The sequence below is a fragment of the Ornithodoros turicata genome, chromosome 3 (assembly GCF_037126465.1).
Source record: "Ornithodoros turicata isolate Travis chromosome 3, ASM3712646v1, whole genome shotgun sequence".
NCBI lineage: Eukaryota > Metazoa > Arthropoda > Arachnida > Ixodida > Argasidae > Ornithodoros > Ornithodoros turicata.
In genome coordinates this window covers 1,482,971-1,504,234 of record NC_088203.1, presented here as the reverse complement: position 1 = coordinate 1,504,234, position 21,264 = coordinate 1,482,971, and the positions used below count along the sequence as shown (strand labels likewise).

Below are 21,264 nucleotides of genomic sequence, written 5' to 3'. Positions count from 1 at the left end.
GGGGCCCGAAACAGCTGCTTCCAACACCGAGTAAGTCGAGCCCTCGGACAACAGAGAAGAAAGGCAATCCTTGGAAGAGGAAATTGGGAGTGCATGCGGAACAGACGTCGGTCTTTAATTAGAGGGGCCAAGTTCTTCGCTGCGAAAGGATGCAGTAAGACCTTCGAGGAACGGTGTCGTGTTTAAACATCCTGTAGTTTTAATGTGATTTACTTTCGTATTGTCCGTAGGAGGGTCAGGGCAACACAGGGGTATATCGCAGGGAACGGTAACGGTGATAGTAACGGAAACAGAATATTACCGAAATTGGAGATGGTAACGATAACGGAAACGCTTACCGGAGTCCCCCATTACTGGAAACTGTAACGGAAAGGAAATTGAAAGGCCGGTATCAGAAACGGATGACGGAAACGAAAATTGCAACGATAATGCGACCGCATACGAAGTTTGTCTCGACGGTTCCTTGCGCGGCGTCGGCGATACTAGGCCTTCGGAGCCCCTAGCGGCGTTCTCGGTCAAGAACGTAGGTGAGGGTTTCACGTTTACAATATGAAACAGAATCCTGCATGCGTATAACTTGGTACCCACGAACTCGAAAAAGAAGAATGCAAGAAAAGCCCTCCATTATGCGGAATCGTAGGGCTTTCAAGAGCAGAGGGAAACAACCGTCGCAAGAATCTAGGTGTGTAACTGGGACGCGACGGTGGTTCCTCTGTCCACAACCGCGGTGCCCACTTCGTCCATACGCCAACTTAGTCGTCTGCTACTTTCATTGCCTGTCAACGCCGGCGCAAGCGCACAGCCGCGCTATCGAGCCCTCGACGCAGAAAACGTCGTGTTCTGGTTGGCCTTTACTCTTCCCCGATACGTAGATGGCAGGTATGCGATGTCAACGGTTAAAATTCCTCAAAGGGTGTGTTCTCGTTGGATGGCAATGTCTTCCTTCCTCCCTGACAGTCTCTGGCTCAAGTCGCATAATTTGTATTTCGGAGAATGTTCCGTCAGATGGCCCTGTTCGCAGACACCAGCGTAAAAGGAACACCTTCTCTTCGTCCCAAGAAGCGCGACAATTTCTCCCATTGGTCTCCTCGCACGATTTCCCGTGATGATTAGACAACCCGTTTGAGGAGACCAATAGGGCGCCGCCTTGCATTGTTGGGCTTCTTGAGAAGGTTCAACTCCGTTCCTTTTGTATTGATGTTAAAGCAACGGCACTTTCCGTTCCGCCAAGAGGAGAAACCTTTGCGCCTTTAATTAAGGGTATTGGGGGTTGTGCTAGCAGTTAGTAATTATAGTGTCCCGTTATGTAAATTTAATGTGGTGTGATAGAGACTGACAGCGTAGTCGTAACAACCACAGACACATACAATAGTAAGTCTTTTTCGTAAAGGCTGACATTTGAAGAAGAGTTCCTTTGCGACGGGACCAACCAAACGCCCTGCTGTAGTAGAGTGCTGGTGATGTCACAGCTTGGCGTAATATAAAGACAGGGCTCTGCAAGACTTTTGTGGAGCCCAGTATAGTCCAGAATGGGTCAGCTTTGTATGGGCAGTAGTTTCCGAATAGTACACGGGCCAAGACAATTCGACACCCCTGTGTAGGACAAACAGATATAGGGTAAGTCGATTGCAATATTCTCGTGATTTTGCATCACGGCGCATTCGTCATGCCTGTCACAGTAATGACAGTACTGCAGGCAAACTACTTAGGCTATTTCTTGGGCGAACTGCATACTAAACGACGACGCGAGCGCCACCACTGGGAAGACGGCGCTGCCGTCGCTTTTGCGTGGAAAGTAGGATCACGTGACTCCCGCCTGCTTCGGCGCATGCAAAGTTGTTACAAGCGGGATGCGCAGCACAGCTCGTGCATTTTAACATTCTCTTCTCAAGCAGCTTTTGTTACACAACGAGCCTGCCCGGGGGACTGGTTCATTCATGTAGCATTATCTGTGGATAGGTTCGAGAGACGGCAGAGACACTGAATGGTGAAAGTAATCAAGAATAAAAGGACGGAATGAAAGCGGAGAAGCTATGTCCATGTATTAAGCATGTCCATAAGGCACATAGCTTAGTAACGACCAAAACACTTGCCTGCTAATTTAGGCTTTCGGTGCGATTTCGAAGACTGCTTCAGTTTTCCTTCTGGTGATAGTTACACTTCGTCTTATTCGAATGGCTGCGTAATGTGTAGGTCAGTGCTCTTTGCTGTGCTGCTTTTGGGAATAAGAAAGCCATGGAACGTTCGCATTCATGTGAGATTCCGCGATCTCTGTAGCGGCATCTGCTGCCAATGACGGCGCCCATTAATGGCCTCTCAAAGTCCCGGAGCTCGTGTGCGTTCTCAGAAAATATAATTCGATATCGAACGAGCTGTTGTATCGCAACAGAAGTCATATCAATCAACTGGAGACCTCGTACACAATGCTAGAGGTCCAGGTCAGTGAAAGAAAACCTCATGAGATACGCTGCCCAAGCGGTGATCGAACACGTGATCTTACTTTTCAGGCCAGGGATGTGCTTCCGACAGGGGCGGCCACCACGTGTCCTCGTGCCCAATAGACTTTGTGCTCAACTTGCACAGGTGTCGCCCAATTGCGTACAACCTAAGCGCCGCGCGGTAACAAGTTAATACGATTCTTACGTTCTTTTGACGAAGCCGGTGAAGGTCTGTATGTACCTCATCGACGTTGACCTCTCCATGTCAGTCGCCATGTGGGGAAACATGAAAGGAACTCCAAAAAGCATCAGGACGTCATCATTATGTGTCGCGTATTCTCCAGGCGTGTGGCTGAAGGAGGGCTTAACGGCGAACATGAACAAGAAGGCAGGACTATAGACTGACAGCCCGTGGAACATCTTGGCGTAACGCAGCACCGGACAGTAGAAGAGAGCATCACCTATCAAGTCTCTCCAGCCTCGGTAACTATGCGAATACGGATAGTAGCTCGAGAGGCTGATGAGCAAGTCCACAAACTCTGTGGGCATTCCCAGACGCTTAGAGAATACTGCTTCGATGGTCTCGTTCGTAATAGTTGCCTTTTGTCGAATGATCTTCCCAAACATGTTGTAGAAGAATGCGTCGCCTTCGCTTTCAGTCACGGACAGGATAACACTCTTGTCCTGAACGTCCAAATAGCGTTCCATGGAATCTGTCGGGTGCTCAGCTGAGACTTGGTCGTAAAATGAGGGCGTGAACCGGATCCTAGCTTTAGCCTGAGCTTCCAGAATAGCAGAACCGCTTTTGGACCGCAGACACTGGAGTTTCTTTTCAACCTGTCCACGCTTACAGCCGGCTGCCTTGGAGAATTTTTGGAAGTTTCCCTCGGCTTTTTTGCCGTAATTCTCGGGCAGTGGAGCGTAGTTTGAACCACTCATCAGAATCACCCTCCAAATTTGATATTGCGGCATGGTAGGGCTGCTCCATAGTGCTGCCACGGCCGCAGCGCCGGAACCCTGACCGATCAACGTCACTCTGTTCGGATTACCTCCGAAGTACTGGCAGTTGTCAGTGACCCATCGCAGAGCCAGAGCCAAGTCTTGAATACCCATGTTGCCATACGCGTCGGGGACTTCAGCGTTCAGAAAGCCGAAGACACCTAGGCGGTAGTTGGGCACGATAACGATAACATCGCCAAGGCTGGAGAGGTACCGACCGTCGTAGAAATAGTAGCTGTTCCCTCCGTTGATATAATCACCTCCATGAACGAAGAAGACAACGCTGTAATTTCTCCCTTCTGATACGCAAGAAGTCGGGATCCAAATATTCAGATGAAGACAGTCTTCAGTGCTGTTGGAATTGTCGATGGTGAATGAAGGACCCAGGACGAAGCGAGGTTGTCGGCAAGGAGGCCTTTTGTAAGTGGCGTCAAAGACACCTTCCATTGCGGACAGACAATTTGGTTTCTTGAAGCGCCTCTCACCGCTCGGGTTTTCTGCGTATGGGACGCCATAGAAGGCCACGACGCCACTTCCGTTCATCACTTCGACGACAGTGCCTTGAAGTCGGCCACTAGAGACTGTGGCACGGGCGCAGACGTCTTCTCGTGCTCGACTCGTTAATGACACAGACAGGTTCACCATGAAGATTATAATTACGGCAAACATGAATATGCCCAGGATGATACACCAGCTGCGGGAAAAAGTCACAGTTTAGAGTTTGGAACGCTGCAGAGTGTCTGGATAGCTATTCTGATCGACGTCTGCTATATTCACGTACTTTTTCAACGCTTAATTTCTGTCTTGTCTTAACTCTAGTGGCAGACCCGATGGGCATTGTAGGCAACTACGAATTTCTCAGTTACAGGGTTCACAAAGTACAAAACAACTGGATTTGACCGTCTGACACGCTGTAGTTTCAACATAGGATAGTGACCACCTGGCAGGGGGCATGGTAGGGGTAAGGGAAGGGTAAACTTTGCCCTCTTCTACCTTCTTGTGCACCCATAAACCTGACGATGACATAATATCCGCCCTGCATGAAAACGTGGCGCTTATTGATTAAAGGTTGCGCTGCCGCCTCAAACCGTTCCACCGCGATCTAACGAAAATCGAGGACTACTCGGAAGTGTCGAGTCAAATAAATAAGCTATCGTATTTTCGCGCTCACAGGTTTGGTTTCCCAAGGTTTCAGGTGAACATTCCAGGGATGCGGCCACTACACCAGAGAATTTTTCTTCCTCTCTTTACTGTGCGTTGCTGTGTGAACTGTGCGTTGACAGAAAAGAAGTATACCATTAATTGCCATCGCGATTTGCGAAACGGGACCGAAAGCTTTTTATTTGGTGTCACCTCAATGTTAGTCCATCTCACGTCCACGAATTCAAGAAAGGCCCTTCAGTTTGAGCATAGGAAAATGAAGGATCGTCCCTCAAGGTCCTCACACAGACAAGATGCTCTTGTCCTCAGCGCGACAGGTCAACGTCTCAGTGTCGACAATGTTGACGAGACAACGAAGATTAGAAGCCCGGACTTACGTGCCACGCTGACCTCCAGGTCTTCGGGGAATCATGTACAACCGTTTTTCAGAGGAATAGCTGCCGTAGTACGCGGTTGTAGTGTTGGGCGTAGTGGGTGCGCTAGGAGTGTTGGGCGTGCTGGCCATCGTTGTGCTGTTGTCCTGTTGTATCTGTCGTTTATTCGGTTCCTCCTCCTCCTCCTTCTTCTACCTCAGACCTCAGCCGCTGTGCGTGATCCACAAAAGAAGATTGGCCAGGACAGTTCACGAGCACGGCATCTTTCTTTTTCTTCTTCGTTACACTCAGTGGCAGTGATCCACTAGATCCACGAAGGGTCTGGCTCGACCTAACTACGTAAAATGAGTACCATAAGGTTGCACAGCATTGCAAAACGCGATAACTTGAGACAGGGAGCAAAAAGGAACACAGTACAACACGTTGTGCACCTTTTTGCTCCTAATTTCGAACCGAAAGTTCCAAGTCCCAGCATGCGTAGCGCCCCGTCTCAACTTCCAGGCAACCCATTGCAGTGGACGATCTGGTTAGAGCCATGGCTGAGAGCAAGCACTAAACAGAACATCGTACATAACATGGCGCGTCAAACGAATTACGAGCAGAAGTATTGGGCAAATTTAGCAAAGGTTACACATCCAATTCGCATCCATGCAAAATTTGGCGATTCACTTCAACGTACGTGCTCGCTGCTGGATATAAAAAAAAATCGTGAATGGAGTGCTATACCGAAGCCGATAAAACGGCACGTCTCAACATGCTCTTCCGCCTTGTTTGATCATGCATATAGCGTCCATGTGTGGCTTGTCTGAAAGAACACTTAAAGTACATATTTTTGGGAGTACTTAATGTTTTAATTACTTTTCCTGGTACTTTTCCCACCATTGACGGCATCCATGATGCTTTAAAAAACTGTTGCCGATTTAAAAAGCCCCGTATGTATGGCCGTGTAAAGGCATTTAAACTAAGTTCGACACAATCCTCAAAGATGCACCACATTTCTTCGTGTTCTGACGGGATGTTCACTTTCCTTCGCACCGTGAATCTGTGGCTGTGTGCCTCATAGAAAGAGAATCTCGGCCTGGCTTCAAAATTGGCTTCTGTTGGCTGGCAGGAAGTTAATGTAATCCAAAACGTCATCCTATACCGCACAGCTCAACGATAACGCAACGCCTAAGCACGATCTGAACATCCAGTAATTTCCCTTCCAAAATTCGAGGAATCTTTACCATGAAATCAGGTCTAATAACAACCACACTGACTTCGATTTTTGGCTTGAGCAAACAACTGATTGGCCTACGATTCTGCGCGTGAACCGAAAAAGAAGTAGTCGAACAAGCTCCCGCGCATACCGTTCTCAGCCTGCAGTCGCGCAGCGTTCAGTCTCTCACAGTCGATGGCCATGCGTCGTTGCGCCATCCTCGCCGCTGTCCTGACCTTGGTCGCAGGGAAGGGCTTCGACTTTCCGGGGGTCCAAGACCGGCTCAAGGGAAACCACCTTCCGTACGAGACGCAGCACCGCCCTGAGGCCTACCCAGTCTACAGACGGCCGGTCGTCCCGTCCCGCCAGCTGATTGGCCTAGCCACACAATCGAACGGCACCGGGTTCGAAAACAGACTGTTGGCTACAAACCATCTCAACGGAGTCGTCGCGGCACAGACATCGAACGCGTCCGCGTTAAGCCATGGCGATGCCCTCAAGGTACCCGCTGTCCCCTCGCACAGCAATTTCTTTGAACGAAATCCATCGTTCGGAAGTATCCTTGACGCGCCGCCTGCCTCCGGACATCCTGTCGATGAGGGCCCCAAACACCCACTGGAGATGGATCCTGAACTCACCGGCAAGTTGCACCGCAGGAAGTTGAGGATGAGACATCACAAGGGACTGAAGGAACACAAGTCTCGCAGGATGGAGAAGCTGATGGAGGACAACGTCGGCGACTTGACTGCTTTGGATGTGAGACGTCATCCGGAAACGCAAAGATCTGAAGCAACTGGCTCCCAAGCAGGATTGCAGGGGCTGCAAGGCGCAGGGCTACAAGCGGCGGCAGCGCAACCTGGTCACTTGGACGTTTCGCATTTAGAGCCGGGACATATTGACAGCAACCGCTTGGAGTCCTTGCCTGGTCTTAAGGTAGAATACGCTCGAGCCTACATAGCAGCGGAAGAACCAGAAGCGGACTCCGGTCCTATGGAACTCCTCTGCACTGTAGGCTTTCGCGAGTACGCCTCCATTACCTGGACTGTTAATGGACGCCCACTCGAAAATTACATTGACCGCTCAACAACCACGACTGTGAAGAATGACATCCCAGTCAAGGTGTCCAAGATCGTCATAGACCAGCTGGAACGATTACCCTCTGAAAACGGAAAGTTCATCTTCGAATGCACCGCTCTTGTGGACTCGCAGGTGACCAAGGCAACGATTGCTCTGGGATCTATCATAGAGGATACCTGCACATCTAATGCCCAGTGTGAAGCAAGAGGCGCACTCTGTTCTGAAGGTCGCTGTGTCTGCAAGCCTTCCCAGCCTGTTACGCTCAAGTCCAAGCACTTGACCTGCCGCGCTGCATCCAACCTGGGTTGGCCTTGTCATTACAGCGAGCAGTGCGTCTTCGCGCAGCCAAATTCTGTCTGCACGGATCGGCTCACCTGCGACTGCAGCTTAGGGTTTGTACGATCGCTCGACGGCAAGACTTGTGACAAGCTCACGGCAGCCCAGAACTTGCTGGGGACTCCATGCAAAGGTGACGCTGATTGCCATGCTGTTGGAGCTGTTTGCGTCAATTCGTTGTGCGCATGCGCTAACGACACAATGGAGAAGGGTAGTATGTGCCTTCCATTGGGAAACCTGAAACTTGAAGCCAGAGAGCTCGGAATGTATCGCGGAGCCTTAACTGTTAATGGTTCAATGCCGAACCCAGCTTTGGTGGCTGAGACCACATCATCTACCCTGCAATTACCTTCTGGAGCTGCAAGTGTTTCTGCTAAATTTTTTGTCCTGCTCGGCGCCGTTACGTTTGCACTTCACAGATGAGGATGTATGGATTGCGGACAATAAAAATTTTACCTTCTACTGAATAGGATGATTTAATATTGCACTCTGAAAGTGTCGTGCCTGACACCTTCTGTTCCATAGAGGCTTGTAGTCCTCAAATTACAGTACTTTGCTACTCTGTGCCAGATTTTCAGCTCACTGGAGGTCACTGGGTCATTTATCCGCCTGTACAATAGGATGGTCCCAATAGGATTGCTTGTCATTAGCCTGACCCCTCCGTCAGAAAACTGTTCCTATTCATATTGCCAGGTGAATCCTCAGGGGATTAAGTACAAGATAATTCCAGCATTTATTTCCTTGGTCATCAAATTTTTGGGTTGGAACATATCACCGATGTTCACCAAACTTTACTTGGCACAAAGACCTTAAATGATATAAGTATAGCGGATGAAGTTTATTCCTTTCATCTGTACGGCCACGTTCAGAATACGCGTTTCACTTACTGCTAATACTAAAGCACTTTTCTCTATTTGCCTATTGACTATTCCGTAGTCAAGCAAGGCTCGCTTGTGGAGCCTACCATAATGGATCGTCCTGGACACGTCCTGGCGTAAAGACACCCTTAGCATCGACAGGCTTAAGCCGGCATTCGTCGACAATGATCCCCTGCCAGTTTCCCTTGTCACCGACCCCCCTCTGCCATCGTCATTCCGCACAAAGCCTCAACGTCACGCCTTTTGGTCGGACGGCCTTTCAGTGCCACTGGAGGGGAAGCCCTGTAGCGCCGCCGCCGCACGACAAAGATAATGCACCGGGCAAGCACAGTCACAAAGCTTCATGCGCACCTTCGTGCCAGCGTATTAAATTAGTTGTTGCTGGAACTCGAGCGTCTTGGTTCTTCATGTTGTAGCAAGCCTGTAGCAACATGACCTTAGCGTTGTATTCTTCAGAGATGTATTTATGCTATAAGAAGCACAAGCATGGACATTTCCAAGACGCAACCCATTACACATGGACATGAGGTACATCTGTACTTACAAGACCTAAGAAGCTCCGTGTTGAGCGGACTCCATTGTTTACAAGAAATATAAGGCAGTTGCTATACTTGTCACTGTCCGACAAAAAAAAAAATAAAACGTGAAGATTCACTTTTGCGACCTCACCCAACAGTCTTGGCTAGAGCAAAAAACAGCGCCTTAGTAAAGATGATTGTCTGAACAGTGATCCCAACTCCCTCTACTCTTGATATCTCTCTGTCCACGGTATAGGGTACTCTTCCGCATGGATCGTGGGTAGATTCTCGACTGCCTTGCGTCAGAAGGGGTCACTGCAGTTCGTTGTCAGTACTAATACCGCCGCGGTGCTGACGGTGTTCCCCAGAAGATCCTAACAGACAGTAGGGTAAGGTGGTCTATGTTGACGCCAGTTGAACCATTTTGTTAATAGCAGTCAGAATAATCCCCTAAATTTTACTATAATTCGTTAACTGAATCCCAAAACCTTTGAGAAATGATCCACAAATTACTGTGGTGCTAAACCAGATAGTTATTTCGTACGAGCCAGAAATGGTTGGTTACATATTTTCATTAACTTACCCCACCCTGTGAGGACATCAAAAAATTAATGTCGAGTTTGAAATTTGCATTCTGTTTGGGCCAGCCGAAACGGTCAGCCACGAGTAATGCAATGGAAACACAGGGCAGTGACACAGCATCATAACGGTGAGGTCATATTTTATTAGCCGAGGAGCAGAAGTGAGCAAAGTGGAAGACAGTGACCGCCAAAGTTACAGATGGGCCAAAAAAAAAAGGTTTCTCTTACCTCGACCACAACAATTGTGCTCACCCTGGTGTCACACGCGAGAAAAAATTATTGCTAAGAAAATGCCCCCCGAAAAATCCCAACTGTCCTCAACTTGCCCCCGTCTTCAAGTAGCCTTACTTTACCATATGATACTCACCTTCGAGAAAGTTCACAATCCAAGCAAGCAGATACGGAGGAGTGGCGTTGTCCAGAAGCCTCTGCAGGAGCACAGCATGTATGACACTGTCATAAGCTTTGGCAATGTCCAGGGTAACAAGTGCTGAAAAGTGCCTCGTCTCACGTGCAAGGTGAATCTGACTCTCAATGTTCGTATGAGCGAGCCACATCGAACAGTGAGGGCGAAAGTCTATCTGATGGACACTGAGAATGTCACAGGATTCTACATGGGAAAGCAGTCGGCGATTAATAATAATACGCTCAAAAGTCTCGCAAAATACAGATCTCAGAGCAATAGGTCTAATATTGTCCAGCGTAAGGCCATTGGAAGGGACTTTCTTAACAATGACAATACGCGCCACTTTCCAGACAGGGGGAATCCATGCATATTGAAGGGACGTATTCACAAGATTCAATAAGGCCGGTCGGTATTTGACCCACAGATACTTCACTGTTCACAGAAATTCCATCGGGTCCAGGGGCTGTTCCAGGCAAGGCCTGCACCACAAGTTCCAACTCGTCGGCAGAGACACACATGATAGCCCAGGCGTGAAGGGGAAGGAAGAGCTGAACCGATGACCACAGCGTTGAAAAAGCGCAAAGATAAACCCTCGGCAACTTCAAGGCGCGCCTTAGAATCCGTGTCCGAGAGCATAGTAAGGTCTAAGGAGATGGCAGATGAAGAGGAGCGGAGCGAGGCAATATGCCTATGAATATGCCTATGAAAAGGCAGTATCAGACACCACCCACAGTCACCGTCCCAGAAGCCTGAGTGACGGCAGAGTCAATCGAGCAATCAAATAAGACACCCCAAGGATAGTAAGCGTTAATAAATGAAAGGGCGTCATTCGGCAAGGACAAATGGACCCCGAGGACTTCGCAGGTGGTCGTGATGGTGAAAGGGCTCGCCGTAAGGACTTCGCCGCCGTATGTGTGAAGAAAACAGAAGAAGAATGCACAGTATCCGTCATTTCAGCTTTGGCGTCGCCCCCAGGTTTTCCTGCCGTCCTCAGAGTCGTTGGTGTCCATTTTGGTACGTCTTGCCCTGCCTCATATTCGCAACGTCATCATCACGTGGATTCCTGGCCACCGCGGACTCACCCTTAACGAAACCGCTGACACCCTCGCTAAAATGTCCCTCTCCGGAGAGATACTTCCTCTCCTCCCAGTACTTGTTCGCACTTCCGCTGCCAGGTATAGACGACTCACAAGTCTGTCTCGAGCTGCCCCCGCCCGCCCTATGAACATCTCGTCTTTCCGTGGTACCCTAACCTCTGCAGCTCCAGGCAGACAGAAGTCTTGGTGACGAGAGCTCGATGCCCTGCGCTACCGTGCTGGACGGTCTTTGTCCCCTTCTTGCTCCCACTGTGGCCAGGATGAAACAGCTGAACACTTTTTGCTAACCTGTTCTCAGTTTGGCCAATTACGCCACAGATATATCTGGACCCCTTTGCGCTTGTTAGGAGCCCCACTCTCATTGACGTCAGTGCTGTCTCTCGGAGCATCACACACTGCGCTCTGTCATAGGGCTGTGGTAGCGGGTCTTGCATCGGACATCGTGCTCTCCAATCACTTCTAGGCACTTCCTCCCTACTCTCATACACTTTCACGTACACACACACATTCATACAGTCGCGCTTTTGGCCATGTATAGTCGTCATACGCATATTCCTACATACGTGCATACCCATTTGTTCATGTATCAGTCATCGTACATCATATATAAGTCATAAGTTACTTGGGTCTGACTTGGCTTTAGTCCCTACCATTACTGCACAGACATAGACATAGACAAGGGTGGTGGTGATGGTGGTGACATAGACAAACATCGTTTGTCCCTTTTGTCCTGGCAAATCTCCCTTAGTGGCTCACGGCCATCATCTCCTTGGAAGAAGACGAAGAAACAAGGGTCAACAGACCACCTCCCTTACCACCTCTATGCTTACCGCCCCTTACCCTTCTTCCTCTTCTCTCTATTATTCCCTGACTTGGCACCCAGTGACTTCTTCCTCTTTCCTCGGATGAAGAAACCACTGCGTGGCAGGCATTTTCAGAATGACGACGAGGTGATTTTCGGGGTGGAACGTTTCCTGAACCGCCAAAATGCAGACTTCTACAACCAAGATCTCCACAAAGTCATCCATCGTTTGTGTCGCATTGAAGGGTGAACGTGTAAAGAAGGACAAACGCCATCACCAAGTTTCATGGTCGCAGCTTGATTTTACATTACTGGAATAATAGGTTCTAATAATACGTTATAGGAGGCGCCACTGGACGTTCCGCGTGGCCAATAGTCATGCGAATCCGTAGAAGACGAAACGCGTCGTGATACACCGTGCCTTTCCAGCGCGTGGCCAGGCGATACGTTCGGTGTACAGAGCCTCTTATTCGATGGCTATGCGTGGTTGCTTCGCCCTGATAGCCGGCCTCTTTGTCCAGGTCTCTGGCCGAGGACTGGAATTCCCCAGCGGTCACTTTGTGCCCAAGGACGGGACTTACAACAATGTTAATAGCTACCAACACCTCTCGGATCCGCGACAGGTCCAACCGTTAGGTCAACTAGGCCCGCAGTCAACAAACGGTCCAGCGTTCGAAAATCTACACGCAGGAGTCGCGGCTTTTCAAGGTGGCCACCATTTCGTAACCGGGGACGAATCACGTAAGGTCCCCAACGCTCCTCATAATGGTTTTTTCCAACACAATCCAGCGCTCGGTGGCGAGAGGAGCTACCCTGAAGGAAGCCCTGCAAGCAACCTTGGAGGAGCATTGGAGGCTGGTGGTGAGAGACCTCAGCAGCAGATGGTTGTTGGAGCAGACATGAGCAGCAAGACGCACCGTCGAAGACTGAGGATGAGGCATCGGAAAAGTTTCAAGGAACATCACTCACGAGACGGCGACAGACTGCGACAGGAATCTGTTAACTTAGCCGCTTTGGATTCTCGTAGAAGACCCGAATTGGTCAGGTCTCAACAAGCAAGTAACTTTGAGCAGGCACCAACCGCTGAACAACGAACCCTAGCTGGGCTCAAGGTGGAATACGCACGCGCTTACATAGCTGCTGAAGAACCTACTGCTGATGCTGGTCCTATAGAGCTCCTTTGCACAGTTGGCTTCCGAGAATACGCCACCATAAGCTGGACCGTGAATGGGCATGCCTTGGAAGATTTCATTGACCGTTCCACAACTGTTGTTGTCAAGAACGAAATTCCGGTAAAGGTCTCGAAGATCGTCATCAACCAACTGGAAAGGTTACCGTCGGAAACCGGCAAGTTTATTTTCGAATGTACTGCTCTCGTTGACTCTCAGGTTACCAAGGCTACCTTAGCTTTGGGATCCAACATAGAAGATACTTGCACGTCCAACGCTCAGTGTGTTGCCAGGGGTGGAACATGCTCGGAAAGTCGCTGTATCTGCAACCCTTCGCAACCGGTGGTGCTGCAGTCCAAGCATTTAACGTGCCGCGCGGCTGCAAATTTAGGTTGGCCGTGCAACTACCACGAACAGTGTATCTTCGCTCAGCCTAATGCAATTTGCACGGATCGTATGGTCTGCGACTGTAACTTGGGCTACGTCAGGTCCCTGGACGGCAAGACTTGCGATAAGCTGGTACCTTCCTCCAGTCTGCTTGGTTCAGCCTGCAAGACTACCGCCGACTGTCATTCTGCTGGAGCCTCGTGTGTCAACGGAATATGTGCGTGCGGCAACGAGAGTATGGAAAAAGGTGGCATGTGTCTTCCCCTTGGACATTTGAAGTTATCTCTGCGGGACTTTGCGGCGTACGAAGACACCACCAACGCCAGCAGCACGGTTTCTCCGACCCCTGCTGGACAACATGATGTCACAGAGAGCTCCTCCTCTATGATGCCGATGAGTTCAACTATGGCTTCACCTGCTTCGACAGTGCTGTCTGAACTGTTGCTACTGCTTGTCAGTGCCTTCTGTGTGCTGCCAGAATACCTATGACTTTGGGACGTTGTAAGTATCTTATGGTAAATAAAGAGTCCATGTAGGTACGCCAGTAATGCTTTCAAAAGGGATTCTGGGCTGCCAATGATATAGAATGACAGTCTTGTCAGCCCTCTGGTAAGGCTTCCAGTTGGTGTGCAGACATAAAACACGCCACAAGAGACCAGACTGGACACGGTCCGACTACAGCGTGAACGTAACGCGTGGAATGTAACCACGTTTGTTAAAAAACTGCGACGTCTACGCGCGGGGTGCGAGTCTGAGCTCGCACGGTCAGCTATGTTTGTTTTGGTCCACTAAGGGTCGATAGTTACGCCTTGTCAGTTGTCTTCTCCTTACTGCAACATTGGTGCCGAATCCCGGGAACTTCGTCTGTTCACATTCAGCATGCAGCATTCAACATGCATTCGTTGGATATGAGCCGCTCGCAGCGATCATACGGCTCATGGCCATACCGCTAATCATCCCATCTGTCCATGAGCCTCCAAGAATCTTCATAAACTTCCATCAAGCTACTCGTCGTTGTCAGCAGCCGACCGACGCGTGACGTCGCACTTCAGCTGCCAGACCATGTAAATCCACAAGACCCTGAACCAGTCGCCATCCTCGTAGCATGTCCACCCCCCGTCGCCATTGCGGACTTAGCCTAATACTCGACGCTCACTCGTGTATTGCGCTTCACCGCCTTGGGCAGTCTACTGGCAATTCATCTCAAACGCCCGTCGACCCGTCACTACGCTGCGTGGTCCGCTTACTTCCAGCGAGCTCATTTCTAGCGCGCTGTATTGGCTCAAGCTCAACACGACGCCTTCCCGGAGGCCATGCACGCCCTCCGTCAAGTCCGACCGCTCCCGAGATCTCCCGATCTCCGTCTATTCAACCCCTTCCTTGATCCGGATTCCCTCGTAAGGGTTGGAGGTCGTCTCGGCGCGGACCCTTCTAGATGCAGACGACGTTCGGCATCCCATCACCGTACTCAGTCATCAGAGATTGCCAATCTCCTCGTAGCACGAGCACACCTCCAGCAGTGTCATCACGCTGGCGTGCAAACCGCTCTCCTTTACCTTTGCGAGTGCTTCTGGCTGATGCTGTTAAGCGTACCATCGCTGAATGCCTCTCGTGTCGTCGCTTCAGCCATACAACCACAAAGTATAGAACCAAAGTGCCCAGCAAAGTTGAGGATACTGTAGGTTATTGATACATGTACATTGAACTGTACCGCCCATGAAACCTGCAGGATGTGCCATCACGGCCATTCCCGTACGAGTATAAAGAAAGAAGTAAAAAGCAGATGACTCTTGTTGGAAACAAATCATTTCTCTTCTACCTTAATAAATGGTGCTTTGGCACAAACACTCGAGCAAGGATTTCTCCGCATGTTATGCCACTGCGTGTCATTTCGGCACGTTTATATCGCAGCTGGGATTTTGGAAAGTGATTTCGGTCCACTCTCTTCAGCCTCTCTTGCCTTGAGTGGAAATTAGATAAAATTCCTAGATTACACTGGATTATAGCGGCAAATGAGTGTAGTTACATTCCTCCTGTTGGGTTGCGGGGATCGGGGTCAAGCCTGTAATAAACGTCAGTTGGTAGTCAGTGCTTGTCCCGTCTCGTCTGTTTTGTTGCGTCTTGTGCCGTTCTTCATTTGTTATGCCATGGCAGCGATCAACGGCGGGTTTTTTCTGTGACGACGACGACTGGGAATAAGTTATAAAGGATAATTCACAGAGTCATCCTTTTTATTTCTCTTCTCAATGCCGCCGCCTTCTCTTGAGCCACCTGCAGCACTGGTACCTAAGTGTGGATAATAAAACGTTATTCAGGTCGGCTCATAAACTCGGCAAGGAAATAGAAATAGAAAAAACTTGGAGGGAAGCATTTGTGGAACGATTATGCATACAGCTGTAATACAGCAACGTCACATGGCAGGCTCACAACTTCTGCCTCCATTCATGGTATATGCGAGCACAAATACGATACATCTCGGCAAAATGGCTGCCATTCGCGTCAAAGTAGTGTTTTACAGCGGCAGCTTTTAACGGGGAGGTTCTAGGAGATCGCTGTGTCTGTGTGCCAAAATCCTCCTCGCCTCTCCGCTTCAGAGAGGAGGAAAACAGCGCGCGGGTGTGGAAAGGGCAGGCGGCGCTAGAGGGCGGAACCTGCTTGCGGGGCAGTGGAATCAAAAGGAAGCACACAATAGGTAGTTTTAACACATGGGAAGCGTTCCACGAGAACAAAACAAAAATCTTTAAAATCCAAGACCAGCAACGTGGTAACATTCACTGGAAAGGAATCAGGTGCTTGGTGTACCTGCTAACGGAATTGTTATCGTAAAGATGTCCCAATCTGCTCTCGTTATCCTTCTAAACCTCCCTACTGAACCTGCGCCGGGATAATTAAACAAACAAGAGTGGGCAGGTGTGAATTCGGCGCCTCGATTATACCCTCATGCACGGTGGAGGCCAATACGGCATTAAGGGGTCAGGTCTTTAATAGCCTTGAATGGGTGCACCTCGAAATAAAATGATCGAAATCCCCGTTGCAAAATACACTACCGTAAATAAATGTGATCTGACTATGAAATGTACAGTCGCGCGCGGGAAAATCCCAACAGCGAACAAAGACTAACCTGAACATAACAATGCAAACGCCTAACTTGGACTAACCTCACAATAACCTGACCAACATGCCGCTCCGTCGTGTCCGCCCTGCTAAGCCTAACGGCCGCTAAAATGTGGCTTTTGTTCGCTAAAATGACTTGGAAAGACATCGAAAACCCCTGAATTTGAGTGGCTAAGTCGTGGCATCGGACTTTTTTAAACGCGGCATATCATCTCACAAAACAATAGAGCATTCTCCTCGATTTTCCTTGCTTCGAGATTCGGAATTTCGCAACCGGGAATATCGAGGTCCTCCCGGGTAGGCTAGCTGGTTGTACATGACGGAAGGAAACCCCGAGACAAGGAAAAGACGTATACGATGAGACCCGATAGCACTGCAGCAGACGAAGGGCGGTCCTAGAGCTGTGACAGTATAAATGACTTGCGCGCGACGCAACCGCAATCATTTTTCAGACCATAAAGCCATAATATGCACTATATGAATAGACTGTAGATTGTCCTATATATGCACTGTAATGAAGAAACGATTTTGAAACATGTCGAAAACTGCGTGTGTCCAGTATTAATCATCCTCCTAAAAAAAAATCACGAACTTTTACCAAGAAAACGGCATGCCGTCACGGAAATTAGCACGTCATTTAGCGGCAATGTCAAAATTGTCGTCAGCGTCAGCAAAAGCGGCTAGAAATCGCAACACTTCCCGTGGTCGACAGTAATTTTTTTCCTTGTAGGATTTTCATCATAGGGAAAATTCCGTAAAGATTGTGTGACATCCTTACCGGCTATTGTGTATGTTCGTGTAAAATATAAACATAGCTATCATATATTTCCTTGTTTTCTTTTTGAGAGGGAGCTCTTGAGGATTCTTGTTCTCCGCAGGCAATTCGCAAAGGTGTTGGACGTGGCTCGCCTGGACCAAATTGTCAGCTTCTTTTTTAGCCTTGTGGAGGATTTATATTTGATAAAAGGGTCCCACCTTGTTGACGGCGTCCTCGTACGAGGGTGGCTTCTCCGCCATGGCGACAGAAGTAGACGGTGGAACTCTTCCAGGCGCATCGATGTACCAGATACGACCGACCTGCTGGCCACAGCTCCTGTCCTCCGACGCGTTCAGCATCCAAGTAGGCTCACCGACACGACGTACATTACTGACCACGTCCAGTTCTTCCATGTCGCGCCTGTCGTCAATTTTCCTGCACGGGAAAGTTTTCAGTATGACTGTATCCAGGAAAGACAGTGTTTAGCTATAGTAGGGCAGAAGCCACACTAAATAAGGATCCATGACGTCCAGATAAGAGCACGTTATCAGAAGCACGGCTGTAGCATTTGAAGAAAATATCGAGGGAAGTGCCTGAGGACGAGAGCCGGCGATATTTCGAACAGAGACTGAAATAGCCATCGCTAACTTTTGCTGTACAAGTGAGCCGAAACAGAAACAAGCGCGTCTCGAGGGCTTTGCCAGATGAGCCGCATTCTGGCCTTAGAGGAACTCTTCCCGCGCTCCTCATGGTTTCTCTTGATTTGGTTAGCAAAATTTGGCGATGGATGCGTCAAAGCACGTACCCGCTTCGTGATTTCTTTGAAAAAAAAAGAGAGAGAAGAGTGTGGGTCTAGACAATGACTATCGCCACTTCTGCTCACATTTCCTCGAAAACCGCTAAAACCTCTAGTGAGCTTTAAGGGAGCCAAGAAAGCCATCCAAAAGATTTTCTGTTTCTGGCGAATTACGAAGGACGTAACTTGACGTAACAACGAACAAAAAAAAAAAGCTCTGTACGTAGTATTTTTCTCGGAATAAAACGACCCCGAACATCGATGCGCGAGTTCCCGCTCGATACGCTCTGCAGGCCGAAACGAGGAGGAGGAGGAGGAGGAGGAGGAGGATTGTGATGTGGTGGTGGTGGTGGTGATAGGGCTTGCCGTTGTCGGCCTCACGTATGTGGGCAACGTCACGACTCACGCCCTGGGGGAATGTGCGTCCTGGGCCGATTTCTAAGGGAACTGTGCCGACATATGTCTGAAAGCGTCTGAGGAAAACCCAGGAAAAACCCTAGACAGCACAGCCGGCACCGGGATTCGAACCCGGGTACCTCCCAGTCTCGACGTGACGGATTGTGATGTCATCACGGTTAAAAGAGAGACCGCGCTCCAATCAGGGCCAGCGCTTTTCGCACTTTTTTTCTTCTTTTTCGTTTCTACTCCCAGTATGGTGAGCTACTCCCAGTTCTCTCTCTCTCTGTAGCAGACGACGCTTCTCCAAACAAGCAAACCAGTTAGCAGGTTGCACCGCGATGACGTCAAAGCGACTCTGGCGGCTAGTTACGGGCATTGCCACCATTGCGCGCGGTCGCGATTTTCGAAATCGAATTCCGCGATATGCATGAATCTGTCGAGCGAATCGCTTCGCACGGTGCGTTTTAGCAGTCAGGTTAACGCCTTCGTTTGAAAAAAAAAAAAAAAAAATGGTCGTGACTGAAGCGATACACTCTTGGACAGAATGCGTGAAAAGACGGCATATGTGCTGTTCTCAGATTCTTTAAAATAAAACAAAATGTAGGGGGGAAAACACCCTGTGTGTGCGCGTAATGAAAGGTAAGAAGGCATTCCTCTTTGGTGTCTAAGACAGGGGCCGTGGCTTCTGATGTCAGGTTCAGATCTCGACGTTGAGGCGTTTATATGTCACCCGGCACAGGATAATAACTCTTTCCTACCCCAATACCGTGCCGTGCAGTAGAATGTAATGAACCACATACATATATGTAGCAAAGTGTTCCAATCCCATTCTAAAGCCCCACCGAGCCTCTAGCCGCAGGTTAATTTTCCATGGTATATACTGAAGGGCTTACCTTTTCCAGTATAAGACGCATAAGGCGGACGCAAAGATCAGGAGCGATAAAAGGCAGCCTGCTGCGATCAGATAAGCTCGCACAGTTCTCCTCAAGTATGTGGATGCTATGGGAGAAACGCGTGGCTCAATTAATGCGACAGGAGTACGTATACGGTCAAGTGACGTACCGAGGGTGACGCACTCGGTTCCTGCAAGGACGTAGCCTCGACTGCAGATGCATGTACCCGCAATGCACAAGGAGTGCTCCACTGCACAGCTTAAATTGCTTTCACAGGCTTCTCCCACTTGAGAGCCTAAGAAGCAAACGAGAGTACTTGACGGAAAAGCGCACCTTCCGATTTTCGGTCAGGGTTGTTATACCATCACACCGTCAACGGGTTATTATACAGGGCGTCTTTTTTTAGGCGATACAGATTTTTCATTAAAAAACTATAAGGGCTATAGACTTGCTGTTTTCATTTCTATCATCTCTGGGCCGGCGGACGTTCTTGGTCAAATGTTGCTCGACCGTCAAATGACTAATTACCTAAAAATCGTTAATTAACTTTTTAATTATAAGAGATACGAAGTTGTCCCAATGAGAACGTATGTTCCTTTCGGTGACCTGATATCGTAGCCGTTTTCAGAACAAAAATCCGTTCGGTAGATCGTCCGCAAAAAAAAAATCGTGAATGAACACCATTTCTTTTTTATTTTGTTCAATGTGCATCTTCCGAGACCCGTCTTTCCTTCACCCCCAATGTGAGAGGGGGAAAGAGCACACTTTTGCCTCTTGCGTCCTGGAAGAAAGATTACTAACAGAAAATGCAGCCCGAGATAAGGGCAGTTCCGATAGCGTCGCCCAATACATGTGTTTTTGTTTTTGTTCCACAAGTTAAAGCTCATCTTCGACGCATGAGGCTCTTTTACCATCTCACATTGGGAGTGAAGGATAGACGCGTCTCGGAAGATGCGCAATGAATTAAATAAAGAAAAAAAAAGGTGTTCCTTCACGAATTTTTTGCCGACGATCTACCGAACGAATTTTTGTTCTGAAAACGGCTACGATATCAGGTCACCGAAAGGAACAGATGTTCTCATTGGGACAACTTCGTAGCTTTTATAATTAAAAAGTTCATTAACGATTTTTAGGTAATTAGTGATTTGACGGTTGAGCAACATACGGCCAAGAAGGTTCGCCGGCCCAGAGATGATAGAAGTGAAAACGGCATGTCTATAGCCCTTATAGTTTTTTTAATGAAAAATCTGTATCGCCTAAAAAAAGACACCCTGTATATTTGTGGAGCAAGTTATCTACTATCAAGTGACCCCTTATGCAGATATAGGGTGTGTGCAAGCTAGTAGCTGTGACTTTTTTAGGTAACCTACATTGCTATAGTATCCGTAGACACATGGACCCAGAAACAAGGTACTAACAGGTTGTGATCATTGCTTCGTGACGACAAACTATGCCCCAGTAATATACTATCGGGTAGTACACCGGGTGAGTACACAGCGCAGGAAACTTCCATGTGGAGGGGTTTTGCTGAATCGCACTGAAAACCGTCTTTTCGGTTGACACGATCGACATTACCTGGAGATAGTTGAAGCACCGACTCCTGGTACAGCACAACGAGTTCCTGCAGTGTGCTACCATCTTCACTGTCGTCTGGTACGTATGCCAGACCAGGAAGAAACCAGCAAGCGCTCAGGAAGAGCACTTTCAATCGTACAGACATGAGCATTCTTTCCTATGTTCTTCCAGCTCGCGTAATTTAGGTTTACAGCTCAATAGCTCTGACGCAGAGACGATAAGGTTATTGTGGATTGAGTGAGCTTCAGATTTCCCTCTCTCATAGCCACGCGACGTCCGCGGGGGAAGAACCTGCAATGAAAAAAAAAA

General features: G+C 48.8%; 4 protein-coding genes across 4 annotated transcripts; 2 read left to right on the top strand and 2 right to left on the bottom strand.

The window, feature by feature from the left end:
• Positions 1 to 1,297: 1,297 nt before the first annotated feature.
• LOC135389804 (acetylcholinesterase-1-like) lies at positions 1,298 to 5,257 on the bottom strand. The gene is made up of 3 exons (XM_064619836.1): positions 4,976 to 5,257; positions 2,644 to 4,131; positions 1,298 to 1,593 (listed from the first exon to the last, which is right to left on the bottom strand). Exons 1-3 carry the CDS (start codon positions 5,101 to 5,103, stop codon positions 1,464 to 1,466), a joined length of 1,746 nt encoding a protein of 581 aa, XP_064475906.1. The 5' UTR covers positions 5,104 to 5,257; the 3' UTR covers positions 1,298 to 1,463.
• Positions 5,258 to 6,293: 1,036 nt separating this feature from the next.
• On the top strand, positions 6,294 to 8,050 carry LOC135389803 (uncharacterized). Its single transcript, XM_064619835.1, has one exon. The coding sequence runs from the start codon at positions 6,366 to 6,368 to the stop codon at positions 8,004 to 8,006; it is 1,641 nt and encodes a 546-aa protein (XP_064475905.1). The 5' UTR covers positions 6,294 to 6,365; the 3' UTR covers positions 8,007 to 8,050.
• Positions 8,051 to 12,241: 4,191 nt separating this feature from the next.
• LOC135389802 (uncharacterized) lies at positions 12,242 to 13,965 on the top strand. Its single transcript, XM_064619834.1, has one exon. It carries the CDS (start codon positions 12,339 to 12,341, stop codon positions 13,908 to 13,910), a length of 1,572 nt encoding a protein of 523 aa, XP_064475904.1. The 5' UTR covers positions 12,242 to 12,338; the 3' UTR covers positions 13,911 to 13,965.
• A 1,669-nt stretch (positions 13,966 to 15,634) lies between these two features.
• Positions 15,635 to 21,164, bottom strand: LOC135389801 (uncharacterized). The gene is made up of 5 exons (XM_064619833.1): positions 20,956 to 21,164; positions 19,550 to 19,675; positions 19,381 to 19,486; positions 17,511 to 17,727; positions 15,635 to 15,707 (listed from the first exon to the last, which is right to left on the bottom strand). The coding sequence occupies exons 1-5, from the start codon at positions 21,104 to 21,106 to the stop codon at positions 15,636 to 15,638; spliced, it is 672 nt and encodes a 223-aa protein (XP_064475903.1). The 5' UTR covers positions 21,107 to 21,164; the 3' UTR covers position 15,635.
• Positions 21,165 to 21,264: the final 100 nt, after the last annotated feature.